The sequence below is a fragment of the Anthonomus grandis genome, chromosome 5 (assembly GCF_022605725.1).
Source record: "Anthonomus grandis grandis chromosome 5, icAntGran1.3, whole genome shotgun sequence".
Lineage (NCBI taxonomy): Eukaryota > Metazoa > Arthropoda > Insecta > Coleoptera > Curculionidae > Anthonomus > Anthonomus grandis.
The window spans coordinates 12,186,226-12,207,266 of NC_065550.1; the positions used below are offsets into that span (position 1 = coordinate 12,186,226).

Genomic DNA, 21,041 nt, shown 5'->3' on the forward strand with positions numbered 1-21,041 from the left:
GGCGAGAACATGGTTTGAGGAACATCCGGAATTTAATTTAATTCCATGGCCACCCAGAAGCCCCGACTTAAACCCCATCGAAAATTTGTGGGCTGAAATGGTGAATTCTTGGGATACTTTTAATCAAGGCCAAATTAGATCGAAGGAAACGTTACTAGCCCACGCTCAAAGAGTTTGGGAATCTTTCAGAGGGAGAGCCGATTTTAGTAATTACGCGGGATTAATGCGGAAAAGGCTGCAACAATGCATTGACGCAAATGGTTTTTATACCAAATATTAATTAAGAAGCCATACCAATACCAAATGCACCCTGTGATATTAAATAATTATTATTTAAAAAAAAGGTGTAAGTTTCAAAAAAAACGCAATACGTAGGCTATTTAAAAGTTTAAATAAAAAAGTATTTTTATTGTAGATTTAAATTGTAATTATACTTACTAAAGCTTGTTAGGAGTAGTGTTGAATGTTATTAAGATGTTATACTTAAAGAACTGTAATTTGTCATTAAATAAGAAATAAAATTTTCGCTTTGAAACTGACCTTTGATCCATTACTTATACGTTTTATAAGGTTTAAAAAAAAGTAAATAAAAAAAGATACGGGACTACTACAAATAAAGTTTAGTAATTAAAGTTAACTTCGCTTCAATAAAAAAATATAAAAAATAGTTTTTTATTCAAGAAGAAATCACGAGAGTGCCTTATTTACAAACGGAAATATTACTTTATTCATCACTTTAGTAAAAAAGTGTGCTTCACTCATGAGAACCACATAAATTTTTTTCTACCTCTTATCAAAATATAGACATAAACAATTTAAAATATGGATTTGCCGAACAACATTTTGGGTTAATCGAACAAGTGGGGACCAGTTTGAACAGTTTTTGTAAAAACAATGTCCACTTAACTTGATAAAGAGTAAAAAAAAAATTCAATAACGCACTAACTTTCTTAATATGCAACTTTTACTATACGAGTATAGGCAATTTTTGGTATATCAACCAACTTCTTTTGACGAGTTCTACACCCTGTATTTTTATATAGGTATTTTTATATAGGTAATTTTTTTTCCATATTATGGTAGTACTTAGTACAAGTACTTAGTTTTACAGCGCTGGACAGGGTATTCCAAAATAAGTAGTTTTGGTAGTATCTCAGCTCGTATTACGTTATTAATGCTAGGAGGCGGTGCTAACCATAGCGCGCTATTTTTTATGAAACCTTTAAGGCCTTAAACAGGTTTGAGTTCGCGTTTTTCATTTCCTAGACACAGGATGAAAGAGAAAAATCTCAACATATACAACATATACCTATCGTTTCTGCTGTAGCACTTAAAGTTTCTATTATTATAATGTTTCCTTTTTTTATGATTACCTATATTTTGGTTTACACTTACTGGTTGCTGCCAGAATTAAAAACACTATTATTTTATCATAGAATTACATCTGTTTGATTACTTATTTTTAAATACACACCATATATTTAAAAATAAAAAAAACAAATAGGTATTTTTTTAAATTATATTATTTTATACAATAACGCACACTTTAAAAGTAAAAAACAATTTAAAATTTGGATTGGTATTTTTTTTTAAGTTGCATTTTATTTTTCAAATGTTGGTTGAGTAATATAAAGTAATATTTTGATTAAAAAAAATTCAAAGAAAACATCGATTAGGATTTTTATGTAATGCATAAAAAAGTAAAAACGATTTTTTTTTCTATTTATTTTGACAACAAGCAGCATTTGACAACAAAAATATAGGTTGTGAAAGATCAACCAAAAAAATATTAATTTGGAGTTAAGAAATATAATGTCCCAATAAAAAAATAACTGAAGGTAATTTCTCAAAAGTGATGAACCAAACAGAATTTTGAAGAGCGCATTTAGCCAACGTATATAACACTATAGCGCATTGTCCTAAAAACTTTACATAAGGAAGAAAAACAAACTGATTGATTTTTTTAATATCAGCTTGCACAGCCACAAAAATATTCGAAATGTCCCATTGCAAAAACCCCATCTACTGAAAAATGAGTTCCGTCACCCCTGCCTATCTATACACGACTAAACTCGATCGATACTCTACACCCTACCGCCCGCCGTACGCTACCCCTTTCAGTCAAAAGCCATGTTGCCAAATTGTAAGGCAACGAAGTCCGAGAGCAGATGTGAGGGACATTTTCAAATTTGCCGACTGTACCTATTATGTCTTTGGAAAACTTAGTTTGTGAAGCTACGGATGGTATTGCATATGCTGCAAAATATCCCAAAATTGCAATTTCAATATTTTCATTGTCAACAAGTGGTTTCCTTTTTTGCGCTTTCGCCTTAACAGTGTCAAAATTTTTAAAATTTTCTATTATTCGCCTTAACAGCGCAACATGATGGTTTCTGTTTTTCTGGGAATCTACCTGCTACTAACTATTTGGCATGTCATCAATAAAACTTTTTTGCTTTTTGTTATTATATATTCCATAGATAATAAACATGTAAAATAATAAAAATGTAGATAAAGTTCGTGTGTATAATTTAATCGCCCCGGCATATAAGTTTTTACAAAACTACGAAATTACAAGCAATACTGACATTTCTGTTATAATGCATTGTCTTACTGCCGCTTCTAGCGGTTACTATGACAACCGTCATGGCCAACTAATCAACAATCCTTGAGCCGTGTTACTATGCGGCTTTTAATAATAGGCCAAAGTTAAACTGCGAAAATTTCGGAAACTTTTGGACAATTCAAATCAATTTTTGGACTAGATAACCTTATGCAAAGTTAACCTTATTTTTAATTATCTTTATGAAAAAATAATAGAAATAGGTCAAAAATGTAAAAATATACAGGGTGTTCCATTTAAAATAACGAAGTTGAAAAAACTTCCGGTATAACCGAAAACGTCACAACTGTCAAAATATTTTAGTTGTGTGGACTGCATCGATTGTGCCATGTTGTCAAAATTTAAAAAAAATGGTTTTCGAGATAGCGATCGCGTCTATTCGTCGTGAGGATGTATCACTATAGTAAAAGTATAGCTAAAGATTTATTTTTAAATATGTAACTAATCAGTTATCACTTTATGAAAACTTGAAAATTATTAAAATTACTCTGGCAAAAAACAGTATACGGGTCGATATTTTGGCAACTTATAAGGGCTTCTCAACAGCAAATGAAGATAAGTATGATAAACATACTTTTGCAGGAGGTGCCTTTCTCTGACAGGACTCATATCCAAATTGTTACTGATGACATAAATATTGACTTTTTAACAATTGACAAAGAAACCATTATTTGAGTATGATGCTTAGTGGCGGTTATGTAAGTATGGTTAATACGGTTACTAGGCATTTGGGAAATTCAAAATCCTATCTGGATCATCGTTTTGTGAAATGTAAAGAAAATCGTTTCCAAAAATTAAAAGCATCAATCTTAGAACATGCCTTACTGATCATAATCCTATTCTTAAAATTCCATCTTCTATGGGTAGTGGCACACCAAGGCAGAATAATTCTTTTAAAGCCATTGATCATAAAACTCTTAAAAACTTATTGACAGGGAAACGTGGGATAAATATGGTGATGCTTAGATGTAAGATTAACTTTTGTTAAGTCTCGTTATTTTCACTATTATTTTTTTAATAAAGACGTTATTTATTTATTTATTTTATACACTGAATTCTTAGGAGGCTAATCTGTACACTTTCGGGTGAAAAGCATGATTTTCAGTTCCATAACAAAGTCATTTACATACAAGAAACAAAGTATAACATCTTGGAGTACTGTAGGACCATAGACTTATGACCAAGTATAGACCAAACTACTCATTCATAAATAGAACCTTAAGCCGATTATAGTTATTGAAATTTAGAAAATCTGATTTCGCGAAGATGAATGCTGATGTTGCCACTACGGCAACATCGTACACATGTTTAAATTTGTGAACCTTTATATTTCGTTTATAGACATAGACGCAGGTGACTTTTTTATTTACTTTTTTGAAATATATTTATTTTGGAAATCAAGAATTTAAAATTTTTACATTTATGGCTTATAGTAACTCTAATTAAACATAGACCAGCTTGGATAATTAAGAAATCAATATTGTTCAGATAAGAGATAAGACTCCTATCCGTTTGATAGTCATCAGAATTGAAAGAGAAAAATTTTTGAGATTCGAAGGTGAATATTTATAAATTAAGGTAACAAAATTGTATATATCTACGTTTTTGTTACAAATTAAATATTATCGATATATATTTCTAACATTGGTTATGTAGTTGACAGAACAATAAAGATAAAGTCCAGTTCAGAGATCTATTAGAATCTTTGATATGTCGCAGATGCCGCACTAACTAGTCCATGCGCCTATGTCGTATTTACTGTCGCATGATATACATGTTTAAATGAAAAAATTTTATATAGTTTATCTATGAAATAATTTTAAATATACGTAAAACCCCATGTTTTACACTATTTTTTATTTTTCTTCCGAAAATGTCCATTTTTAGAAAGAAAATAATATCACAAGAAAATAATATCAAAAAATTGACCGCGGACTAAAATCCAAGCATCTTACAAAATATTTTAAACACTTCCAGCACTCACAGACTTCTCACCTCTTTTTAGCCAGTCTATTAAACAAAGATAAAACACCTACGTTCTGGCGATTCCTACTTTAGGCTGTGCAAGTGATTATGTATTTCTCTCCATCCCACTGATTTTGAGAATTACGGGGCCGTACTCATTTTTTGGCTGTTTTTGTATTACTTTCGTCGTGTTTTTAAAGAGATCTTTAAAGGATGGGTCTATCGCCTTTAAAATAGTTGTTGGATGGGTCTATCACCTTTAATAGTTGGGAGGGGAGCCATGTGAGGTTATTATTATTTGATGGGTTTTGCCGGTTTGGCTTTTTACACGTTTATGGAAGTGGAGAATTTCGCCTGTATTCGTCTACATTTTTTGCAATTTTTACTGTGAGGAAGTGTGCTTTTTTTATTTGTGTGGATTTGTTTTGGTATTATACCTAAGACTCTAAAATTTTTCGACCCTGGGAAAATAGGCGGGAAAATTTGGCAAATGAAGAGGAAAGTGTTTGTGCGGGCTTATGGAGACCGTGGGTGCACAAGATAGACAATACCATTTGTGATGAAAACAATACTGGGCAGTGATTTAGACTTATATAGTTCTGATAGTTCATTTTCTAGTGTTGAGGAAGCAAAAAGAAGCAAGGGAAGTAGAAGCCACAGGAAAAAGTCAAGCAGTTTTAAAACGTAATTGTTTAAATACAGACGCCGAACAATTATCTCAATTTAACTAATTGTCTATAACAATCTAAGGAATGATACTCAGTTCACAAATGATTGTAGTGCTTTGCAAAAAACAGCGTTTTTAACAGGGTTTTCCTACGTATAGTACGATATGCTATTTTGTAAAAAAGGGATTAAAGATAGAAAAAAAGGAAAGATGCAGGACAATCAAACGGACGTGAAACAGATATTGCCAAATGACTAAAGGAAGTTGTGTATTCTAAATACAAAAACAATGAGGTTCTGACCATAGAGATGGTTAAGGACACCTTATCGGCAAGGGACAAACATTTCTCAGTCTCCACCTTGCAGAGATATAAGGAGATATATAAAATATAAGGAGAAAATTTTAAAAATTTAGGACGAAGAAAGATCCATATATTATTTAGGTGAAACATGGTATGATACATTTATGATTGATGTATGATTTCCATTCTCTGGAAAAAAGTCCCTTTTTGCCATAGTAAGAAAAACATATTTTTATTAATTAATTAAACAAGTTTAAAGTTTTGTTTTTTTCAGCTTACTGCCCTGTTGTCCTTCAGTGACACAATAAAGACTGCTTCTTCTTCCATTCTCTGGGAAAAAGTACTGTTTTTGCCATAGTAGGAAAACCATATTTTTATTAATTAAACAAGTTTAAAATTTTGTTTTTTACAGCGTACTGCCCCTGTTATTCAGCGACACAATAAAGTCTGCTTCTTCCTCCATTCTCTGGGAAAAAGGCCTGGTTTTTGCCATAGTAAGAAAACCATATTTTTATTAAGAAAACAAGTTTAAAGTTTTGTTTTTTTCAGCTTACTGCCCCTGTTTGTCCTTCGGCGTCACAATAAAGTCTGCCCCTTCCTTCATTCTCTGAAAAAAAAACCTTTTTTGCTATGGTAAGAAAAACAGTGTTTTTATTAAGGAAACAAGTTTAAAATTTTGGTTTTTACAGTTTTTGGTCCATGATTTGTGTTACAGAGACACTATAAAACCAGTTTAATTATTTTTTTTTACAGTTATTGCCACACTTGTCCTGTCCCAGAAAGGCAAGACTACTTTTTTTATAATTTAACTGAAAGAAAAAAGGGTATTTTACATCTGAGTTGTAATTATTTAAAAAAAAAATTATTGTAAATTTATTATTAATTAAATTTAAAAATTATTTCTGCTTCTCGTGTAGAGTTTAGAAAATTGTATTAACTCTTTGGTCAGATTCAAATCAGTAGTTAAATTCAAAAAAGTATTTAGTATCCTTGCTGTAGTTTTAGGATCCAGTATGCTTAAAATGTAGTGTTTTGTATAAGATTTTTAGTTTTTAGTATAAGCATTTATGTTTGTTAATTTTAATTTTTTTTTATATATTGTGCACAATGAGTAAATATGAGGCAAACAAATTAATAAATATTACATTCAGGATGTAGAGTGTGTTTTTTTTATACGTAAAACTTGTGTCTTTTGCACGCATAAGATATAGACAGCTAGATGATTTTTAATGTAAGTTTATTTTTTTAAATATATTTCCACTTTTCTGACTACATAATTACTTTTTATCAAAAGATGTTGGTACTAAATATAGAGAAATTAAAAAAAACAATAATAAAGGGCATTGAATGTGGCAGCCAGAATCCCCATTAATAATAACCACCAAATAAAAATAAATCTCAATACCCAAAAAAAGAAAATATATAATATATACATTTTACCCTTTTGTGTCAAAAAGTAAATCTTTAATGCCTTAATCCACAGAATAAATGGGCCTAAGTAATTTGTACCACCTATTCTCTCATACTCATACATTAAATTAAATTAAAATTATTCTCAACTTAATAAATTAAAATTTTTGATTAAACTGATTTTACGTACTTAAATCTTATCTTTAAATTAAATATTACCTTGCTATGAACTATCCTGCATTTCTAGCTTTATAAAACTAAACCCAAAAATCCAGAATAATAAGATTTTAAATACAAATAAATTTTAAGGCCGAACCTGTGCAACTTTTCACGCTTGAGTGGCTGTGACTGAGGTCAGAAGTCTAAAGGTGTGATTTCCTAGCGATGTCCAGCGTTCGCGGTCCGCCGCCACGTCTGGCAGTTAATAACACGTACAATGTATTTTGTATGGAATCGTTTTCCTTGAAGCGTCGTGACTCGAAGTCGCAACGTCCGGCCGTCAACGGCTGCGTCTCGACTGCTCAAAAACATGTCGAGACGCGAACGTAGACCCTAGCCGTCTATACATCAGTTTGATATAAGCAGAGTTTAGCTGAAGATATTAACACAAAATGTCGAAAAAATTCACAGATGCTGAAGATAATATATAAAGAAAGAAATATTGATTTATCAAGTACGTGAATATCCTTGTATTTATGACCATGAAAATAAAGACTTTAAAGATTACCGAATTCGGGAAAATGTATGGAAAGAAATTGCTGCAATTTTATCCAAGAATCGTAAGTATTTAAGAATAAATTCATTGTTTTCCGCTCCATATAGATGAATCAAGTTTTGTGAATAGTAGGGTTGCATTAGGTCAAGTAGGTCGATTAATTTTTCCCAATGTTTCAGTTGGTATTTTATACAGTGTCCACCATAATGTTCGCTACATATGGGAATTTTTTTTTACTTGTAATATTTTTTATTTTTTTTTAAATATTAAATATTTTTTACTTGTAATAAAACACAAAACTGTTTTTATCTATAAACATCTTTCATTATATGTATGTATATTTTTCAAAACATTGGCTCAATAATTACCAAATTGTGTGTAAGTTTAAAATACAAAAATATGGACACACCTATTAACTAGAAATTCTAAAGACTCTGTCGTTTTGCCACTCTGTTGCTCCTTCTTCCCTAAAGAAATTTGCGAACATTTCTCTGATTTCCAAATCAGTTGCATCAGCAAATCCTCCACCTCCTGTTAATGGAGTAATGTTCTTTGGCAATGGAATATTTGAATCATATCCGTAATAAGATTTATTGTTTTTTTCCAAAAATCCATCTCTTAATAGATTATGAAGACAACAAGTCACCATAATCAACTTATCGCATACTTCTGCTTTAACAGCTATTGGTGTATAATAGATGCGAAAGACTTGGCACAACAGACCAAATGCATTTTCAGTGACACGTCTGGCCCTACACAGTCGGTAGTTGTAAATAGTTTTTCTTTTATCGCCTCTAGCCGATAACTTGCTGTATGGTTTCATTAAATGTCGATGGAACCTAAACGCTTCATCTCCGATTACTACATAAGGTAGCTTCCTGTTTGTATTAGGTAGAAATTCATAATTTCGAAATAAATTTCCTGAATACACCTGATTGCCCATCGGTGAATTAAAAAAAATGGAACTGCCTCCCTCTTTACCGTAAGCACCAACATCAACAAACAGAAATTTGCAGTTTGCATCGACCATTGCTAACAGAACTATTGAAAAATAATCTTTGTAATTGTAAAATAGGGAGCCACTATTGTTGGGGCAAAAAATTCGAATGTGTTTTCCATCGATTCCTGCAACACACAGGGGAAATGCCATTTTTTCCAAAATTCCAACGCTTTTTTCTTTAAGTGTTCACTACTACATGGTCGCAAGAAAATCGGTACCAATGTTGAACATAAAACTTCCAGTGTTTCTCTAATAATAACTGAGATGTAGCTGAATGAAATGCGGAAGGCAAATGACAGGGATCTAAATGTCTCTCCAGTAGCCAAGAATCTAAAAAATAAAAAATATCTCATAAACTCTAGGTTTCTAGTTCCTACTTATACGAGGGTCAAGTAAAAAGTAAGGTTCCCACATTTTTTTCAGGTGTAAGACATTTTTTATTGAAATTGCGAATTACACTATCTGAAAGCTTGGTCTCTTAGCTACTTTTCTACGTAGTCGCCAAATTTTTCTACACATTTTTGCTGTCAAGAAATCCACTTTTGAAAACCTGCCTCTAAAACCTCCGCCGCCAACCCGTTGAGGTACGTGGTGACTGCATTCTGGACCTCTTCGTCCGTAGCGAAGTGTTGTCCACCCAGGTGTTGCTTCAATTTCGGGAACAAGTGGAAATCGCTCGGTGCAAGATCAGGGCTATAGGCAGCTTGCTCCACGATTTCCCAGCCAAATTGTTCGATTAAGGCTTTGGTGTTGCGAGAGACGTGTGGGCGCGCATTGTCGTGATGGAGCCTAACGCCCTTCGTGAGTCTTCCTCTCCGGCGATTTTGGATGGCTCTTCTGAGTTTCTTTAGTGTCTTGCAGTATTTTTCCGAATTTATGGTGGTCCCAGTAGGCATGAAATCCACGAGAAGGACGCCTTTACGGTCCCAAAAAACCGTAGCCATCACTTTTCCTGCGGAGAGCGTCTGCTTGAATTTCTTCGGTCTGGGCGAATCGGAATGGCGCCATTGTTTGGACTGTTGTTTGGTTTCTGGCGTGACGCAATGGCACCACGTTTCATCTCCCGTTACAATAGAGTCCAAAAATTCTTCGGTATTCTCGGCACATTGCTGAAGAAACTCCCGAGCACACTTGACGCGGTTCTCTTTGTGGGTTTCTGAGAGCATATGCGGTACCCACCGCGCACACACCTTACGATAACCAAGTTTTTCAGTCAAAATGTTGTCGATTGTTTTCTCTGAAACCTCAGGCACTTTTTCAGCCAGTTCCCGAAGCGTTACTCGCCGATCCTCTTGGAGAAGACGCTCGATTTTTGCCACGACGTCGTCGGACACCGATGGCCTTCCACTTCTTAGCTCGTCGTGAATGTCTGTTCGTCCTCCGGAAAACTCCCTACACCATTTACGGACGTGTTGCACACTGATGCAAGCTTCCCCATAAATTTCTGTTAACTGCCGATGAATTTCAACAGGCGGTAACTTCTTGGCGTTGAGAAAACGGATCACTGCCCGGATCTCGCACCTGGCAGTGACGGCGATTGCGGGCTCCATCTCGAATGGCTGTTAGGCCGGCACTGAGCTTCGTAGCGACTTCCCCGGCCGCTAGGAATGAACAGGGGGAACAGACGCACACGGCGGTGTTACCGGATTTCGCCTAGCAACACGCGCGGCGGAGCTACAGCGTTGGGAACCTTACTTTTTACTTGCCCCTCGTATAAAGATATTTGAGATTTTAAATATTTTTTTTTAGCCGAAGAATGCAAAATTCGCGGGAAAAATATTCGCGGTAATTATTTTAAAAATAAAAGAAAGCAGAAGTTAGTAACTGATTCGGCGGCATCATCCCGACCTACCAAGTGGACACTGTTGGAACATTTGAAATTTGTAGAATTGATGAAGACTGAACGAAGGTATGATACTTTTTTGTGTATGGATAATTTTTTTTTTAAACTAATTGTAGGCAACTTTAAAACTTGATGAGAGTCAAAATGACAATAATTTACAGTCACAAACTTTTGATGATAATACGACCGATTCAAAATTACAGATAGATAACGAAATTGATGATGTCGCATCACCGGAATCTATCGATTTGAATATACCTGCAAAAAGATCAAAACCAAATATGGGCACAAGTCGATCAAATACTCCCAGCAGTAAATCAAACACTCCATCACTAAAAAATCAAAACTACTGCAAAATTTTAAAAAAATGTCAAAAGAGCGCATGGAAATATATTCGAAACTCGTAGATAATCAGAATGAAGACGAAGTTGATTTGTTTATGAGGAGCATGGCTCTAATGTTAAAGAAATTGCCTCCTAATTTAATTAATGAAGCAAAATTAAAAATTTTGACCATAATAACAAATCTCCAGGCATCAATGACTAATCCAGAGCAGCCACAAAATCCCTGTTCACCAGTGCAAATGACTTCAAGTCCTCAACAAGTGGTATATTTTCAAATGCCAGGTCAACTAGAAGATATTCCAAATGAATCCGTTAACACTCCTCAACCATCAACATCTTCAGTGAACCCACAGGACAACTACTTTCTACAAAAAACGAATTTATTTTTTTTTAGATACAGAATTGTATTGTTTGAGTTTTCTTGGGAAATAGGAGTTTTCACTCTGTTTGTGGGTTTCTTCTTTAATTCATTTTGAACTAGGCTTAACAGAAAATTAAATTGATCCTTATTAAGCCTGAAGAAGCTGCGAAACTTTTCATCGTCGTCATTTAGGTGATTTTGTATAAGGATCTTGTAATAACCTTCGTTTCGAGATTCATACAATTCACTTGTTTTATCACGCAACGACAGTAATAACCTCATGTCATTATCATTCTCTTCTTCTAATAACGTTAACGCTAATAACTTATTTTTATTCATGTTGACGACCTGCAACTTTTGATTTGCAGCCAACTGTACTATTTGCTATGGCGGGTGTGCTCTCACTACTACAGAAACGCGGACGCCAGACGCTTCAAGCAAATCCCAAAATCGCCGTTACTGCTGAACGTCGCAGCGGGCCGCGAACGCTGGACGTCGCTAGGAAATCACACCTTTACAAAATAGTACGTGGGCGGATGTAGTAAAATTTTACGAATCAAATGTTTAAATTTTTTTTTAAATTTCCCAACCATTTATTTATTTAATGGAATTATTAAATATCGCTTAGAATATAACTTTATGACTCTTTCCACATAAAATTTTGCGATTTACTCAAAATATACTTTATTAAAAAAATTGTCATGAAAAAATGAAAATGAACGTTAAATATATGTTATAAAGAGTCAACATCTTTTTCAAAATACCTACAAATCTATTAGTAGAACAGTGAAAAATGTACGTTAAATAAATAATACAAAAACATGACACAAATCATAACGTTAAACACTAAAAAGTATATAGTATTTAATTCAAGATCTCAAAATATTAATCCAATGAACGAGAACGAGATTGTCTAGAAACATGAGCTCTTTAAATATCTGTTTGCTACATTGAGAAGAGGATTTACCAATGTTAACAATAGACAGTGATTTTTTTGCTAAAGCCAACGTGAATAGTGAAAGATGCGAAATTCCCAGTTCCGGCAACCGGACCAGATACAAAGCCTTAACAAATAAATGTATGTTTTAAGGTTTTCTTACTTATAAATAGATCTCTTTACATGAAAATATTAAATACATCTCAGATGTCAAACAAAATTGTATTAGAAACCAATGTGTGTGTTAATAGTTACTTAATACTATAAAACTATGTATCCTAATGGCAGGTTCAGCATTCTCCAAAATATATGCTTTTAATTTCAAATAATCCAACGGATAAAGTGGATACATATGTGATGCGAAGCCTTGGTCTCCTCAAAATCATTTGATACACACAAAACTTGAATTTTATTCTTAAAAAGATGAGTTTAAAATAAAAGGATCATAAAAGCCTTCTATGAAACGTGATTTTAAAAATATTTTTTTACATGTGAAATGTTCATAAAATATTTAAGATCTAAAGTTAAAGAATAATGAAGTTGTGCTTTAAATAAAATCCAATGATAGAATTATTATATGTAGTTTATAGATCTTTTGGCCTTTTTTTTGAAGTTCGTCATAATAATTATATTATTCAATTTTAGAAAATATGAATTTTGATTTTCCTTAATAAAAAATTTAAATTGCACTTACAGTCTGAGAAAAACAAATCTAAATTGGATCGTCGGACCACGCCACTCTGTCTTAAACACCTTGTTTTTTGACGTTTAGGATAAACATACTTTCTTACCTGTGAAAAGGCACATTTTCCCTCAAAATAATGCTTTTTTTGGCACACAAAACACTTAACAACCATATTAAAGTTATCGAAAACTACAAAAATCAAATAAAACACTGGAAAAATGGTCAAACGGGCAAAAATACTCTCACGGTACACTAAAGCCTTGCTGCAACGAATACAGAATTTCCCTTGTTGCATCATAGAATGTTATTGCGAATTTTCTGTGCTTTTTCTGGCCAAATTTTTGTATTTATAAATATTATACAGCGCTACCTTACCAACCACTCTTAAAAACTTATATAAAAAAAAACACACGTCAATTTAGATATACAGAAGAACGATTAATTTTATATTTGATAGAGCAGCAATTTTTTCACCCTATGGATATTTTTAACCATACATAAGCATGGCAGCTATTTGTCAGGTGAGCAGGGTTGTGGGTGGATGATCCCTCGCGTCCTCACACTGACTGATTTCCGGCCTGGGTGTCACTTAATTTATTTTAACAAATTTAATTCACAAAAAAATGATGTTATTTATAATTAAGAAAATCAAGAAAACTTAATTATTTCAAAAACAAATTTTCTTACAGTCTGGTGTTATCCCCAAGTAAAACAAACAGTTTTCCCAAACAGTCTTATGTATTTACTACAATTAAGTTATAATAAATAGTTCATATAATGAATAGTAAAGTTCTATTACATTACTACAGAGTTTTAATAAAAATAAACCATACAATATTCCAAACTTTTCCTGTAATAATTATAGTCCTGTGGGCACGAGATATTAACAATTAATAATAATTACTATTTTAGAATCGGGGAAAATTCATGAACTTTGCGCAGGGGATAATTCATGAACTCTGCGCAGGGGAAAACTACTAGTATTCACGTAGCATGGATTATTACAATAAAGTAAACCGTAGACAATAGGACTATTTACATAACTAAGAATATAGTATTCTTAATCCGTTTAACTTGGATGTATCTACATTTGAAAGATATCTGGGTTGAAGTATTGGTAGCAGCCTTCTATCTCAGGTTATTTATATTCCAGCCTTGGCAACCAACTAAGGAGGATAGGAAGTAACCAGAGAAACTTAGGGAAATCCGCTGAACTTAGTAGATGTTTAGAGGGCATCTAGAGATCTTGAAGAAATTTTAAAGAGAACACAAAGAGATCATAAAGAGATGATAAAAAAGAGAGCCCCAAATGAGAAACAATGTGGTAAGGATTATTGTGACAAAATATCAGCATGGGCAATGCAGAACATAATAGGCAGCAATAAATAAATGGATAATCTTTAAATAAAGAGGAATTGAGCTTTAAATTAGATTGTATAAAAGTGAACCATGCTACTGACATGACGTCAAAATTCCAGAGTCACCAAAACACACCATCTTTGTGTGTTCCAAAACACACAAAGAATTCACGTCCTCATAAGACAATTTCAGTAAATAGAACAGACTTAACTGCAATTAAGTTTAATTATTCACAGATCCCGAAAGGAAAACTTTGTTACTTGTTTTGCCCGTCTTTTACTCTACTACTCTTTTACTTTTCCCTTTTTTAAGGGAAAGTAAGCAGGAACAATTATCAGATCCTCCAGTCGAGGCGCAAAAAGAAAGACCTTTGAAATAATTACGACGAGGAAGACCTTGGTAACCAATGTTGTCAATGCAAATATTGAATATAGCATAAATTCGCAAGAAGGGTCGAATCAAATAGTAATCCGGAAAACACAGAAAAGTACTTTGATGAAAAACACAGAACCAAATACTAGTACCATAAAAGGGGCTCGTAGTGGAACCCTAAGCGAATTATATTTTAATAATCAGTAGGTAATATTAATATTTTATCAATAATTTAAAATAATATCAAGGTATTAATTAGTAATTTGCAGCAGTACCCCAGTACCTAAGCATAGACCAAGATTGACCTCCCTAGCGCAAAATTTGCGACTGCCTGCCATCTATTAAGTGGCTATTACCAAAACTATATCGGTTTTAATCGTGTTTATTTTTTTAAATTAGGTTAAGAAGACTTAATACAATAGGAATACGATAATTGTAAATAAAAGATAGTTCAATAGAGATAGTAGACAGATTGAATCAATTAATTTATAGTATTAAAATTTATTGAATTTCTGCAACCCACTACACATGAGTTTGACAATAAATATTTTAAGGTCATACTGTGCGGATGCCCTGTTGCCACTAGTTTTGACGTACCAACGAATAGTGACCAAAAATGTCTGGGAATAATGGATTGGCCTCAACTTTTTTTAAAGGGCATACAATCTTCTATCTAACCAAATTGAAAAAAACCAAAATCGGTTGACGTATAAGCAAATAAAGAGTAAGTTGTTAATGAAGCATGCCAATACCTCATTAGGTAAGCATACCTCAATTAGGTACTGGGAAAATTCGCAATCCATTATCTATCCCCAAAGTCGCAGAGATAACTAATATTTCAAGTTCTTAACATAAAATTTTGAAGAAAAAAAATAAGCTTGTTGTCAACTAGGAGAAGACAATTTTGATAGGAAAATTGAATTTTGCGAACTGACATACCAGCGAGTTGACGAGGACCTCCATTTAGGAAAGAACATTTGCTTCAATGACGAATCAACTTTTTTTCTAAATGGACTGGTAAACCGGCGTAACTGTAGATAGACCTTTTTCGATTTTTTTTAAAGAAAATTTAACTGGACAAATTTATTTAGACCTCTTCAAAAATTCAAAAATATATCCTTCAATCGTTTTTGTTTCAATAGTCCAATCTTTGGAAAACCAAGTGGATGAAAATGGTGTTGGGATACTAATTTGTATTTCCAACAAGATAGAGCTCTCCCGCACTACGCTTTGACAGTTCGATAGTGGCTTAATGAACAGTTTCCAGGTATGTGGATTGGCAGACGTGGTGCAATTGAACTTCCCGCACGATCGCCTGACTTAACATCACTAGATGTTTTCCTTTGCGAGTATTTAAAAAGCAAGTTTAGACAACCTCACCTGAAAATATTAAGGATTTAAAGGATCGAATTTCTCGCGAATGTAGAGATATTAGCGGACACTTGCCAATGTTCGTGAGGAATTTCAAAATAGAGTGTATTCTGTCTCACGAATAGCGGAGCACTTTTTGAGTACTCCAAATCGAAGTGAAATTGAATAGCCAGCAAAAAGCCCTGGTCTTACACCCCTATACTACTTTCTCTGGGGGCATTTAAAAAATAAAGTTTATGCGACAAAGCTGCAAAAACACACGGTATATATGTGTATGAATTCGTTTTATGTAAATATGTTGAGTATACTTTAAAGTCTATGTTTAGGACTCCTAGTTTCAATCAGGAAGAGAGAAAAGAGTTTAAAAAAAATGTGCAAGGAATAATTGTAACATTGCAAACAGATACAAAGACTATCACAAAATGATAAACGTCCAGTTAAAAAACCATGAAATATGAAGTCTCCAATAAAAATTAGGGCGCGAAAAGAATTTCGTAAATATAAAACAGAACACATTGAAAAAAAAAGGTTCGGTTGTGTTGGATTTACAATATGTCTTCTTCTTACTTATGATGCTCCTTTAGATTTAGTTTAGCTTAAAATGTCGAGCGTTAAGAATGGCCTTCGTATTTATCATAGTGAGGTATGAGTATTACATACACTTACGGGCATTTACACCCAACATTTCTAAGATACGATTTTGCTGCTTTTTATCTATAAAAAACACTTTTTATGAAATTGGTCTAAAATACCCCCCTCCACACACTCCCTATCAAATGTTTATTTTTTTGTTAATTTCCTTGCCTTTTTTAAGTGAAGCCATGTATGTATATAATTAACTTTAAAAGCCAAATATACTAAATATATTGTAACGATTTAAATTCAGGAACACACTTTTATTGGCAACGTCAAAAACTAACCTGACTGACTGTCGTTTAATTGTTTCCAAGGTAAAAACTGATTAAACAATTAAAACTGAATGAAATGTCACGAAGCGCGTCCTTTTTAAAGCCCGATGGAACAGTTTCGAAATATTTAGAAATCTTTTCATTGGTTTTGCCGAAAGAGACCAATAATTTTAGCAGAATACTGACAGTCAAAGCAAGCAAGTATACAAATATCTAGAAAGTTAAAAATACAGGGATTTACAATAATAACCTAAATTGGGGCCAAACAAGATAAACTACTTAAAAACTAGACACTATAGATAAGCATCTTTTGACATATTCTATTGTTTTCCATCACTTCCGGTTTAACAGGAAGAGACATTAACTTACTTATTTCAAATGGGACACTCGGTAAATTATTACATATTTCTTAGTAATTAGTAATTCTTTGTAAATTTAGTATTCCTTGTAATTATTTATGTGATCTAGTTTTTTTTTTTTTTTTTTTCTTATGGACTTATTTATCGACCGACCAATTTAAAAAAAAATCATATCAAATTATTGGGAAAAAGAGACTGCATTTCAAAAGTGGTTGTTCCCGATAATGTGCTATATAAAAAAATAAAGTCAATGCCAAAATTAATAATTTGAACATTTTATGACTTAACTCATTTAAGAGTGTAAATGAGTTAAGTCATAAAATGCAATGAAAAGTATTTTTCTGTGATTACTTGATTAAAAACTAAAACCTTCAATGCATTCATGGCACCCTATTTTAAATTTTTTTTTTTCCGAGTATAAAATAAAAGGTAGCAAATAGAGTATCATGGTTTTCAAAATATTATTTTCTATCACAATATCTAATAATATACCAAGTGTCCCATTTAAAATAAGAACGTTAGTGTCTCTTCCTGAACCGGAAGTGATGGTAAGCAATAGAATATGTCAAAAGATGCTCTTATAACTATTCTATTGATATACCAAATTTCATTTGTTTATGTTGAAAAATAAAAAAGTTATTAAGTGTTCCCTTTTTCCTGTGTCACCCGGTATAGTATATACACATCATTTTAAGTACTATAGTGTACTAAACTTATATCAGCCATAAGTAATAATAAATGAATGCATGTATTAAAGTGGACCCTATAAGAATAAAGTTACCTACCTAGATAAAAATAAACAACCTATAGAAAATTTAATATGTCTTATTAAGTAAATGCCCGACCTATTACATCAAAATGTTACAGCGTTACTCGTACGCCACCATTCGCCCCCGTCGCGCTGTTTCTCGTGCGCGTGCGTCGACGCGTACTTCGAAGAAAATCGAAAAAAAAAAACATAAAACAAGAACTGGTTTCACGGCTTCAAAATCACTGCCTACTAACTCAAACGGAGAAGAAATGTTTAACACGATTAACATATTTTTTAAGAAAACCAACTCAATTGGAATAATTGCATTGATATTTGTACCGTTGGAGCCAAGGCAATGACAGGTAGAACAGCAGGAGGAATATCACGAATAAAAATGAAAGCGCCAAATTGTAGTTCCAGCCACTGCATAGACAATCACTTGCGGTTAAGAAAATGCCACCAAATCTAAAATGATGGTTCTTGATGAGTCAGTGAAAATAATTAACTTTGTCAAGTCACGTCCACTACAATCCCAATTGTTCTCAATATTATGTGAAGATGATATATGGTATGGTAGTTATCATAAAACAGTATTGCTCCATACTGAAGTGAGATGATTGTCTCGGGGTAAAACTTCGACAAGGCTTTTTGAACTAAGATCAGAATTAGAAGCTTTATTACAGATGTTCCTTTTAATTTAAAAGACCGCTGGTCCAATAAAAGCTGGTTATTTAGACTAGCATTTTTAGCAGACATGTTTGGAAAACCTAACGAATTAAAGCTGTCACTACAAGGAAAACAGACAACAGTTTTCAATGCTAACAACAAAATAACTGCCTTTAAAAGAAAATTAGATTTTTGGATTAATTGTTTTGGTAAGAGAGAAATCGAAAGCTTTTCATTGCTAAATTAATTCCTTAGTCACCATAGTCTTAGTGATACAGAAATATTTAAAAACGAAATATTCGTTGAAACGGTGCAATACCATTGTTCAAAACAATTTCACTAAATGATTTTTGGTGCAGGGTTCATGATGAATATCCACAACTTACCACAGAAGCTTAGAATGTTCTTCTACCATTCCCAACAACAAAAAAAACTTTAGACTGGATGCCGAACCAGACATGAGAATTCAACTTTCTTCTATCAAGCCTGACATTACCCAGTTGATGAGGAGTAAAAAACAATTACATGCCTCGCATTAAATGAACTTAGTGTTATCATTTGCTTACTAACTTACTACTTACTGTATCTATCTTTTTTTGTATGATTATTAATAAACAATTCACATATAACTGCTTTGGCTTTTAGTTTAGAGTTTAGGGTTCTGTTAAAAATTTAGTTTTTTAAAAGAGTTCAGTCATGAAAAAAAAAGTTTGAGTAACACTGCCATAGAGAAATATTTTTATATCTCACACACTGCAGATCTATAAACCGATTCCAAGCGATCTATCGGTTTTAACCGCGGTTAAGCCCTTGGTTCACCTTGAACAGTCCCTTTATAAATGTCCAAGAGGTTATAATTATAACTGCTTGGATGTGTTTGGTTAATACCATTTAGGAACAGTAATTAAAGGTAGACCTCTTGGAATCGGTTATAGTATTGATCTATTGGTACTAATGAAGACTGCTCATAACATACATTTTATTTTTGTTTCAACAAATTGGTATGTGTATCTCCCTTTGCACTTCCTAAGACTTAATAAACTATATTCTTATTATTTCTTTAATATTCATAATCTACTGTGTAAAATACTTTTTTAAATTGGTATGTAGCATTGGTAATGACATACTGATTATACTTAATTTTATACATACCAAGTTGTCCAGACATCCAAATTGCCCAAAGTGTAATTACATACTGAACATCATTTGGACACAGAAACAAAACTTTTTCATGGGATTTACAATCTAAAAGGTTGGTGATTTCCTTTGAAAGCTGATAGGCACTCATAAATACATTTCCATAGGTGTAGGCTAAAAAGTAGAGTAAATAAATAGGTATGTATGCCTTAGAAATTTCATTTATATTATTCTTTTGAAAATTAATATAAACTAATATAGGGTATATTTTTTTAAATTTAGATGGATGCAAACTCTCTCTTACCAGCAATTTTATCTCTTACAGCAACCCTATCAGGAAAAAGTTTGGCATTTCTAAATACTGGACCTCCTGCAAGGCATCCCAAATGTTGATAAGGTTGCTTAATTTTTATTTTTGTAGCTAGTTTGGCCTGTGTCTGCTGAAACCTTCTGCTTAAGTGGTTTAATACAAAGGGTATTCTTAGAAATCGGGACATAATGAATTCATATATACCCAAAATTTTTATTTTTATTTAAAAGTTTTGTTATATAGTGAAGGATACTGTGTCTGAAGTATTTCATCAAATCTTACGTCATTATTATTTATGGGACCAATAACGAATCGAATAATTTCACTAATTTTCCTTGACACAAGCTAGTAGTAGGTTGAATCCTAAAAATAGTGAGGAACAGGGACCACACATTGGAATTTTTGTATATTTGTTGGAAAAGGTCACTTACTAGTCTCACCACTTTAATTTTTCAACTTGGGTTCTTTCCTGTCATTTGTCAATAGAGAACTACAACCACAAAACCTAAAACTATAGAGAAGTGGCGGTTGCATACAAACTGAAAGAAATTCTGGTAGCGTTTACTTGACAGTTTAACGTGCCTAAATGGACCAACCAGAATGGTAGAAAGGCGTGGCCAAATTAAGGCGGGAAAAAGAAAATTTAACTTAATAAGAAATCTCATAATTTTATTATTTAATATTACTTAAAATTATACAGGGTCTTCAATAAATAGTAGTAAATAATTTAACAGCAGATTCCTTTTAAAAAACAAATAAGGTGAATTTAAATTTTTCTAGTCCGAAAGTCAACGAGACAACCAAGATTGAATGTTGGCCATAAATTTGGAACATTTTGATTTTTTTTAAGCTCCGTAACTTTCCGCATATTTAAAGTTTCCAATACACTCAAAAAAATGACATTCATAAACTATTTAAATTGCTTTATTACACTGCGAATGAATAATAAAATACAAA

The 21,041-nt window shown here is 32.8% G+C and overlaps 1 protein-coding gene across 4 annotated transcripts in view; it reads right to left on the reverse strand.

Moving 5' to 3' along the window:
• The window catches only part of LOC126735847 (malonate--CoA ligase ACSF3, mitochondrial-like), a 106,697-nt gene extending 86,057 nt beyond the window's left edge, over positions 1-20,640 (reverse strand). For 2 of the 4 annotated variants that reach the window (XM_050439932.1, XM_050439935.1), the window contains exons 1-2: positions 20,079-20,509; positions 19,790-19,948 (exon numbers count right to left, since the gene is read on the reverse strand). In XM_050439932.1, the coding sequence (XP_050295889.1) occupies positions 19,790-19,948; positions 20,079-20,271 (352 nt within the window). In that variant the 5' untranslated portion in view covers positions 20,272-20,509. The other 2 variants (XM_050439933.1, XM_050439934.1) reach the window with 2 other exon arrangements.
• Between the last annotated feature and the right edge of the window lie 401 nt (positions 20,641-21,041).